Source organism: Bidens hawaiensis, unplaced genomic scaffold (assembly GCF_021521415.1).
Source record: "Bidens hawaiensis isolate Kalapana, Puna unplaced genomic scaffold, B.hawaiensis_p1.1 tig00002307_1, whole genome shotgun sequence".
In the NCBI taxonomy this organism is placed as follows: Eukaryota; Viridiplantae; Streptophyta; class Magnoliopsida; order Asterales; family Asteraceae; genus Bidens; species Bidens hawaiensis.
In genome coordinates this window covers 3,343,996-3,354,011 of record NW_027491124.1, presented here as the reverse complement: position 1 = coordinate 3,354,011, position 10,016 = coordinate 3,343,996, and the positions used below count along the sequence as shown (strand labels likewise).

The 10,016-nt window shown below is 36.1% G+C and overlaps 1 protein-coding gene and 1 pseudogene across 2 annotated transcripts; one reads left to right on the top strand and one right to left on the bottom strand.

Moving 5' to 3' along the window:
- The first annotated feature begins 352 nt into the window (after positions 1 to 352).
- LOC143616835 (reticulon-like protein B16) lies at positions 353 to 2,188 on the top strand. Its single transcript, XM_077089552.1, has 5 exons — positions 353 to 646; positions 1,305 to 1,485; positions 1,567 to 1,708; positions 1,800 to 1,869; positions 1,952 to 2,188. Exons 1-5 carry the CDS (start codon positions 493 to 495, stop codon positions 2,119 to 2,121), a joined length of 717 nt encoding a protein of 238 aa, XP_076945667.1. The 5' UTR covers positions 353 to 492; the 3' UTR covers positions 2,122 to 2,188.
- Positions 2,189 to 3,286: 1,098 nt separating this feature from the next.
- LOC143616993 (expansin-A8-like) lies at positions 3,287 to 4,603 on the bottom strand (annotated as a pseudogene). The gene is made up of 3 exons (XR_013150757.1): positions 4,398 to 4,603; positions 4,003 to 4,314; positions 3,287 to 3,924 (listed from the first exon to the last, which is right to left on the bottom strand). The product of XR_013150757.1 is annotated as an expansin-A8-like (transcript).
- Between the last annotated feature and the right edge of the window lie 5,413 nt (positions 4,604 to 10,016).

Here is a 10,016-nt window from a genome sequence, read left to right as displayed (position 1 = left end):
TCATTAACCAATTAAATAAATTTACTTGGCCCCAATGTCGATTTCCGGTTTCATAAAACTTAAACATCTTGTTCAAATGCCCAAATCGGTCCTAATCGAATCAAGAATTAACAAGAGGCTCTTTTTCCATGTCTAGTCTTTACCATTTTCCAGGCCCGGGTCAATTTTCCCTAGTTGAAACAAAACATAAAGTGCAAAACAAAGAATTAACAAGTATAAATTTTGTAAAAATAAAAAATAAAACTTGAGGCCCTTTGGTGCAATAAAACGGTATGCCGGCTGGTCAATAATCCCGATGAACAAATAAGCCGAACCTATCAATTCAACGCAGGCACATTCAAGCCTTAACCACCAATCAAACTACAAGGTTCTCGAATTTATCACCCGTATAATAATAATAATAATAATAATAATTTCTACTATACATACATTGAGAAACTTTTATACAGTTAACTGATTTTGTTTTTGGCAGTCAAATCGTGACGTGTTTTCATGGAGGATTCACTGGATGCTTGCGATCACGCTGACAGAGATAATAATAATATTAATATTATTAATAACAGTACGTGTTCAACATCCACAAGTTCCGGTTACCGGTTATTTGATCGCCAGTCAACAATTCATCAGTTAATGGGCGGCGGAAAAGGTATTATTATTATTATTATTATTATTATTATTATTATTATTATTATTATCACTAGAAGTATATCTTCAATCAAAATTGTTAGTAACTAATTGTAGTTATTGGGATTAGTGATTATTCATTATATATGCAATCAAGTTTGATTTAGTTATTATGAAAGAGTAATTCATGATGAATTTATTGCACAAGTGAACAAGAGTAATTCTATAAACGAACCGAACAAGGCCTTGTTCGTGTTCGCAAAAAACTAATCGAACGAAATATCTTGTTCGTGTACGTTCATTATGGAAATGATGTGAACAGTTTCATGAACACAATGTTTTATTTTGATTTGGTTCGGTCAGGCTACCAAGATTGTGAACTTCCCATAGAACAGTTTAGGAAAAAGCCGGCTAATGTTCGGTTAGTTTAAAGTAAATTGTCTACAATATGATTTTATTGAATCCTTTAGGTTTAGCTGGTAATTCTGTATGCATATTGTCTATAATTTCAGAATTTAAAGTAAATTTATCTGGATTTGTAGTGAATTGTTGGGTCATCGAATTCACTATATGAGAATCTGATTTGGGGATTTTCTTAACATTTTGTGATCTACTGTTAATGATGTTTAGTGGTATCTTTTTTAAAAATATATTTGGTTCATTTTTTTTGTTTTTCTTAGCGGCTGATGTGCTGTTGTGGAAGAGGCGGCGTATTTCATTCGGCATAATTATTGTTGCAACTGTTGCGTGGCTAGTATTTGAGCGATCGGGGTTATCGTTTTTAACAGTCTGTTCCAATGTTCTGCTGTTCTTGATCGTACTGCGGTTTCTACATGTCAATTATGCTTCTTTAAGGAATAAGTAAGCATACTTTCAAGTGTTAGCTATATACATTGTAATACGATTATATAATAAGTTAATCTTACATTTAAAATCGTGCAGACAGATTCAAACATTGCCTGAACTGGTGTTATCCGAGGAGATGGTCAACTATGCTGCTGCATCTTTTCGGATCAAAGTCAACTATCTTTTACTTATGGCTCATGATATAACCCTTGGCAAGGACTTCAAGCTCTTTTTCATGGTTCGTTAAGCGTTATTCAATATTCATTTCATGTCTCTGAATGTTATTTTGATTGGATTTCAATAATATGTTTTATGAATCAAACATGCAGGTAGTGGGATTTCTGTGGTTGTTATCTGTTTTAGGCAGTTTCATATCTTTCTTCACGTTTGCGTATATAGGTATACACGTCATTTTCCATGATATAAAAATCGATTCCATTGTTTATTTCTAATATGTTTTGGGAATGAAATTTGCTATCAGGAGCGATTCTTGCAGTGACACTACCTGCGTTGTACAATAGATATGACGAACAAGTGGACCGATATGCGGGTACAATCCACAGAAGCTTTTCAAGACATTATAAGATAGTCGACGAGAATGTTATGAACAGGATTCCTCGTACCGTTGTGCCCAAGGAGAAACCAATGTGAAGTTGTAAAATATATTACAGTAATTTGTAGGACCTTCTTCCATAGAGTTAGGTGACTTTAGTTTGTACACCAGAACAAGTGTTATTGTATTATTATTATTATTATTATTATTATTATTATCAAAATTCTTTCTGAATGAAATAATTTAGGATGTTTTACGCGTAAACACCGTAGATAGTCCAGCTAATGTTGTTTTATAAGGCCTAAACCGTAATTAAGTTATAATTTTTATAATAGTATGTAATGCTGTATATTATGGTTTTTAGAGAGTAATATAATCAAGTAATTAAGGTCGCCTTGGTTTATCGAAAGTGATACGTATCAGAAATGTTGAAAGATTACAATGATACGTATCATGTAAGATCCTGGTAATATAATTTGGTAGTGACTAACATTTAGGTAAGATCACACCCACCATAAAGACATCCATGTGCACATGACTTGTTAGATTTCATTTATTAACCATTTATTAAGGGTGTCTACTTGTCAAAAATTGGTTTCCTTAGACAAACTTGAACCGGCCACTTGAAAACAAAAGAAACCGAATAAATTTTAGGTAGAAATTAGTCACGTTTGTTACAGCATTATTAGTTTTAGATACAAACGATGTAAAACGTATAAACATTTCTCTTTCTTGTGATGCATAGATAACCATCTACCAAAGACCTTGTAAGTAGTAACTCAGTGGTATCAAGGTGACACGGCGTGTACATGCAACGCCTAAGGAATGTTTACTAAGGATATTTACCAACTTATCGCTCTTTAAAACTACCATTGTTCTAACTCTTATGTTTGCAACATATGTTCATCTTCTTATTACATGAACAATGTTCTACCTCTGTTTCGTTTTCAGAGCTACCGCTATGCTTTTTAAAATTCCCTACCTTTTATCATTTTTGAGTTATAATTCAGAAACATTAATTATCAATCGACTATCGAGTAAGGTTATGCTAAAACCACTTCATTGCTCTTGTGCACCAAAATGAGTCCAAATCTATGTTCCAACTTATTGTTTCTTTTTTACCACTTGACCGCTACTAATCAAAATTCTTGGATCATTTATCGAATATCTAGTTCTTTACTCGAAATTGGCTATGTAATGAATAATAAATGCGTGTTTATATATAGAGAGTCACACAGTTATGTGTTTTAATAGAAGAAAGAGTAAAGCAATACCAATTTTGCACTTTAATATAAGTTTCAAGAAGAGATTACAAACCTCCACATATACATATGAGATGTTTAAAATCCAAATAAGGCATACTACCCAATCACAAGGACAAAAGGGTACATAATAACACTATTTTTAGATATAGTTCTAAGCGGGTGCTAACTAACCACCTCAGCACTAGAGCCACCCCACCTCACCCCCACCGCAAACCTATGGCAATAATAATAAGCCATATACAATTATATGATTTTAAAACTTTTAACTTTAGTATCTAAATTTTTAAAATCCAAATTTTAACCTTTCCTCATTTGTTTTAAACAAGTAAAGATTAAAATTGTCCCCCTTGATACGTCTGACCAAACTGCCAATTAGACGGTGCGACGTTGTAGCTAGTGATAGTTTTTCCATCACTGGTTGTCACTTGAAATGAAAGAGGTTGACCGTTAAGGTAAGAGTTGCTTTGCCAGTTTTGCCCCCAGTTCCTTGACATGGGTTGCCACCCGGTTTTTGACCCCTTGATTGAAACCGAATGGACATCCCCTGCACCTCCGACGTTGGTGACCAAAACCAAGTTGAAGTAGGAGTGACCATTTATTGTAAACCTCACTCCTCCTTTCTTAACACAAGGCACCCTAGATAAAAGCACATCATTATTACCACTAACAAAATCATATAACCATATTATATCATGTCGTCTCATATAAATATACCTTTGAAAGGAAATGGGCACAATTCCAGCTCGATATTGTGCAATTTGCAAGAAAGCAGGCTCGGCCAAATCAAAATGCTGGAGAGGAGGTTGCACCACCCACCATTGTCGTTAGACTGAGCAGGGTTAGGTGGACAAAAATTAGTGGCGGTGACAATGATGGATCCAGGCAAGCACCATTTAGGGTCATCATTGCATCTCATCTCGTAACAAGACCCACAACTCAAGCCATTGTTAAAAAGAGCAGTACTCAACGCAGCAGTGTTGGTACCGTACCCTTGGCTATACAAATTTCCATACCCGCAAGCGCCACCTACACATAAGAACAATAAATTAAATATTACTTACAACATTTATATGTCCAAAAAGGAAATATTTTCTTAAATGTATATATACCCATTGTTCCGGTGGCATCTCCGCCACCATAGAAGGTGGCATGGCCATTTTCCCAACCTCCAAAGACAAGACTAAAGGAAGATATAAGCAGAGAAACAATGTTGAGTGTTGAAAAGGCCATTGAAAGGAATATATATGATGTATTGATGTTGGTAGAATGTGGAGAAATGCAGTAACTAAACACTTACTATATAGGGGAAGTTGGAAGCAAGCAAAACATAATTTGGGACCGTAAATTAAATTTATAAAAGAATTGAATATTAATTTTTATATATAAAAATCATATTGTCAATGGATTACATTAAAAACCTTTAATATCTGAATTCACTATTAAAAGTTAGACAGCAATAGATAAATATATATCGTTAGTCATTACATATGTGTAGATTATGATTTGTATGGGTGAGTGAATTTAATATTTTTGTGACTTTTGTAAGAGAGATGAACATGCAGTTGTTCCAATTGAACTATCAAATTGTTGCCCCACCAGCACATGCAGATTCTCAACTGTTTTTTTCATGTTTGACGACACCTTAATTTAAAAGAAATAAAGAATAATGTATACATTGTTATGAAACTAGCTAAATTAAAGTAATATCGGAATTACGTATAGATAGGGGAATATGTTTATTTCATTATCAAGTGTATCAAATAACAATAACATATGGAAAAGGTGAAACCGAGATACAACTTAATACATACTAAAAAAGCATAATAAATCATGCTTAAAGTACATGTGTATACTCACCTTAGTTATCAACTTGATACGTTTGAAGATACCATCTTGTTAAAAAACAACTCATTTGAAGATACCATCTTGTTAAAAAACAACTCAGTAAGAGAAAACCATAATTAAGAGAAAAGGAGTATGTTGCGTATTTCCGTCTCCTATAATTCCGGATTATTTATGTTAGTTTATTAAAAATACCTTATTGAAAAAGCCTGGTGAGGTGAAGCTTATTGAAAGGAAAAAAATGTAACGTGAATAATACTACCCTTAGTTTTATTATGTAAATTTTAAATGATACGTCGATTTATTTATTTATTTTTTTTTATTATTTTTTTTTTGAAGTTGATCAACTTTGTAGTTATTATGGTTTTATAAAGATACATACCAAATTATAGGTTGATCACTATAAGTACAATTCCTTATATTAAACAATAAGTTTGAGTTACGTAAGAGTTTTGATATCCTCTCTCATAATAAACATCAAATCATCATATGTAATTGCTCTCCTAATTAAGCTTTTGAGCACGCATGATAGGTGTTCAAATCGAATCCAAATTCAACATCCAGGGATGGAGGATCATAATTTCAATTAACTTATAGCTTATTATATTGATAGCTAAGAAAGAAAATTAAAATTAACCATTTTAATGGACTTCACTACTATAGCATATATATTAATTAAAGGGAAATAAATTTACAGCCGCTTAATTATCTACTTTCACTTGTCTTAGTTGTCTATGGTATCTTTTTATCATTGGTAACGTAAATCACATTAGTGACCTAAATAAGATCTCTTAAACATTCAAAGATTTGGGTTTAAAAAAACATGTCATCATATTATGTATCAGCTCACATGGCATAATCAAATTTTTGTTCTTTAGATAATACTTAAAACATCGTTAGTTTTAATTTTAGGTTCATTTCAGTTATCTAATCAATCTTACTCTTATATCGACATCCCTATTGTAATTTCATAGATCAATTGATCAACATAATATTTGGCAAACAACAAAAATTAAAAAACTCAATTTAAAGATATATTTATACAAGCGTAAATTATTTTTTTTTTGCCTGTCAAAGATAAAATTTAATATCACAAGAACCAACGGCTAAAATTTAATCAGACATTCAAATGCAAGCATTCAAAGAGGCATAACATAGTCGACTAGATACTTGGATCCTGATCTGACAGATCGGTCCGATCTGATTCAATCATGAAAGCATTTTTGTAAACCAAACAATACCCTCGTATCTAAGGTCGCGGTTCAATTCCTCTGTTTTGGTTCGCGGCCAAGAACCCTAGCTCCGAAAATCTCGGGCGATCCACGGTGGCATGGATTCAGAAGAATGGGAACAACCACGTAATCGGAAAGGGAAACGGAATGATCATCAGGCTCAAGCTAATAACAAGGTTTTATCGAAGTTTTTTGTCTCAAATCTTCCCCCAAAGTGTTCTTCGCAAGACTTAAAAGATGTTATGGGTAGCTTTGGTCGTTACGAAGGTTCCTATATAGCTAGGAAGTTGGATAAATGGGGCAAGAGGTTTGCTTTCGTATCGTTTTCCGAGGTGAAAGATGTCAAACGGTTGGGAGATGAGTTATCAGATGTATGGATCGGTTCGTATAAGTTGTTTATTGCGATTGCTCGGTTTGTGGATGGTGAGAATCTAGATAGACCCGATTCTGGTAATAGGAGGAAGTCGGCTTCTGTTCCTGTTAATAGCAATGCAAAACCTAGTGGTCAAGCAAACCCTAGTTCCGAAGGATCCGATAGGAATGGGGTTCTTTATGCATCAGTTGGTAATGGGCGTTCCTTTGTTGATTCTTTGTTAAATCGGAACAAAGTAGATGAGATTAAGGTGGATGATTCGGTGGAACGGTTTTCTCATTGGAAGGGATGTGCTCTTACGGGGAGGGTGGTGAATCTTCACACGTTAACTTCTTTGAAAAAGTTGGTTCGGAAGCATGGTTGGAGATCATTAGATATTAAGTATCTGGGAGGGCTTTCAGTGGTGTTGGTATTCTACGTTAGTGGGGATAGGGATGCCTTCCTGAATGACAAAGACAAATGGTCAGACTGGTTTGAGTTTTTAGAACCTTGGTCTGATAGAACTAGTGTGGAGGAGGGTCGGATCGCCTGGCTCCAAGTTCATGGGGTTCAGGCTCAGTTGGTGTTAGACGAGGTATTCGATTTGATTGGAAGCAGATTTGGCAAGGTGGTTCAATCGGCTTCCTTATCAGGTGAAGAGAATAACTTATTGTATACTCTCATCGGTGTGTTGAGTAAAGAGTGCAAACGGATTGTGGATCGGGTGGACATTAATTGGAGGGGAAAAATTTTTAAAGTGTGGGTGGATGAAGATGTTGGGGAATGGATACCGGAATGTGTAGTAGAGTATGAAGAGGATGATGGTTCCGTTTTACCGGAGGGGGATAAGTGTGATGATAATATTGTGCAGGATGAGTTTCATAATGTGCATCGTGAAGAGGGCGAATGTTCTCAAGCTAATGAAGTTTCTGTCAGGGAACATGTTGTTAATGGGTTGGATGGTTGTGTGAACGATAATTCTAACGTGATGGTCGGTGAGTTTTCGAACTCTTATGATCATTCTAATGAGGAGGCGGTCGAGAATGGTAACGTTGATAGTACAAATGTTTCTGTGTTGAAAGGCAAGGGACATAAGAAGTTCAGACGGAAGTCTTTATTTTCTAATCGGAGTGGGGGTAGTGGTTCTAGGGAGCGTCCTAAGAAGAGACCAAGGGAGGATAAAGATATGTTTGATCTTGATAGGTTTATCGGTATTATGCACGTGCCTTCGGATGTTACTAGGGGTATCGAGACAGGTGTTGAAGGAGAGTTCTTAACACCGGATCTTAACAAATGGCTGTCTACTAATACAGAGGTGGTTCGAGACATCGAGGGAGAGACTGCGGAGCCCTCGATGATTGGTAGAGGTATTGATCCGGTGCAACACCAAGGTCCGATTGAGGTGGAGTTGGAGAAGACCATTGAGTTGAGTAAGGCGTTAGGTGTTAAGAATTTGCAAGATTTTGTTTCTAATGTTAAAGAGGTTCTTGTTTCCGAAGGCTATCAAGAAGGTGTTCAATGAATGTTTTTTCTCTGAACATTCGTGGGTTAGGGAGTTCTAGCAAAGCCGATTGGATTCGAGGTCTTCGAGTCCATCATGAGGTTAGTTTTATTGTTTTACAAGAGTCGCAATTTGTTTCCTTGGATTCTGTGGATGTGGGAAGGTTTTGGGGTTATGGTGAGTATTCATTTGATTGGGTTCCTTCGTCTGGAAGGTCGGGTGGGTTATTATCGATCTGGGATTCCCAAGTCTTTCGTATGGAAAGGGTGGTCAAGAATAATAATTGGCTTCTAGTTTCGGGCACTGTGAAAGGAAAGAGTAGCTTGTTTCATTTTCTCAATGTTTATTCTCCTCAAAATCTAGTTACTAAACGATCTCTTTGGAGGGAAATTCGTGATTTGATCGGGGAGGGTAATGGGAGGTGGATTGTGGCAGGAGATTTTAACTCGGTTCGGTGTGCCGAGGATAGGCGGAATTCTTTGTTTAATGTGGGTGAGGCCAATGAGTTTAACGATTTCATTGATGATTCGAATCTTCACGAGTACTCCTTGAAAGGGAGGCGTTTTACTTTTGTTGCAGGAAATAAATTAAGCCGTATTGACAGAATCTTCGTTAATTGGGATTTCTTTATGGAATGGCCGTGTGCGGAGTATATTGCTCTCGAAAGGAATAAGCCGGATCATAGTCCGTTGGTTTTGAAAATTGGTTCTTCCAAGAACTATGGTCCCAAACCGTTTAGGTTTTTCAATTCATGGCTTGGTAGAGAGGATTTTGGGACGTTGGTTAAGAAGACGCTTGTTGATGGCTCATTTCATGGTTCTCCGGACGCGAGATTGTTGTATAAATTTAAAGCTTTGCGTGATGCTATTTCTAGATGGACGATCGATTGTAAAGCCAAAGAAAAGGAGGAAAGGGTTTTATTGGAGCAAGAGTTGCGTGATTTGGACCAAACCATGGAGGTACGGGATTTGTTGGAAGAAGAGACATGGTCTTTAAGCGAAATTAAAAGACGGCTAGGCGAGTTGGATAATCATTATTACCGGGATTTGAAGCAAAAGGCTCGGTGTAATTGGGCGATTCATGGAGACGAAAATTCTCGATTTTTTCACGGTTTTATTAATAAACGTAAAGCTTCAAATTATTTTCCGGGTTTGGAAGTGAATGGGGCATGGGAAACAAACCCAGTTCTCATTAAAAAGGAAGTTTTGCGTTTCTTTGCTGGTAAGTTTAAAGAATCTATTACACATCGGCCTCGGTTGATTGAATATGGGTTTTCGGTCTTGTCTTCGGTGGAGGCGGATTTTTTGATCAGTGATTTTTCCATGCATGAGATCAAGAAGGCGGTTTTTGAATGCGGTAGTGACAAAGCTCCTGGGCCGGATGGTTTTAATTTTAGGTTCATTCGGTTTTTTTGGGAGTTGTTCGAGAAGGATTTTGCGGATATTCTTGATCATTTTCATAGTGTTAAAAGTTTTTGCTCGGGGGTTGGATCGTCTTTTATCACCTTAATTCCTAAGGTAAATAATCCGTCATCTTTGGGGGATTTTAGACCGATAAGTCTCATTGGTTGTATTTTAAAGACTGTGTCGAAGGTGTTAGTGAATCGACTCAAAACGGTTATGAATAAGATTGTCTCGGAGCATCAGTCGGCTTTCTTATCCGGGAGATATATTCTTGATGGCCCTTTGGTGGCTAATGAGGTTATTGTTTGGGCTAAGAAGAGGGAGAGAAGAATTTTTATGTTCAAGATTGACTTCGATAAAGCCTATGATAATGTGAATTGGGAGTTCTTGTTGTCGGT

Bases quoted from the DNA above. Each gene is read 5' to 3' on its own strand.
- LOC143616835 (XM_077089552.1), top strand. From the start codon at position 493: ATGGAGGATTCACTGGATGCTTGCGATCACGCTGACAGAGATAATAAT. The intron at 1,709-1,799 runs GTTCGTTAAGCG...TCAAACATGCAG, and splicing joins ACTTCAAGCTCTTTTTCATG to GTAGTGGGATTTCTGTGGTT. The intron at 1,870-1,951 runs GTATACACGTCA...ATTTGCTATCAG, and splicing joins CTTCACGTTTGCGTATATAG to GAGCGATTCTTGCAGTGACA.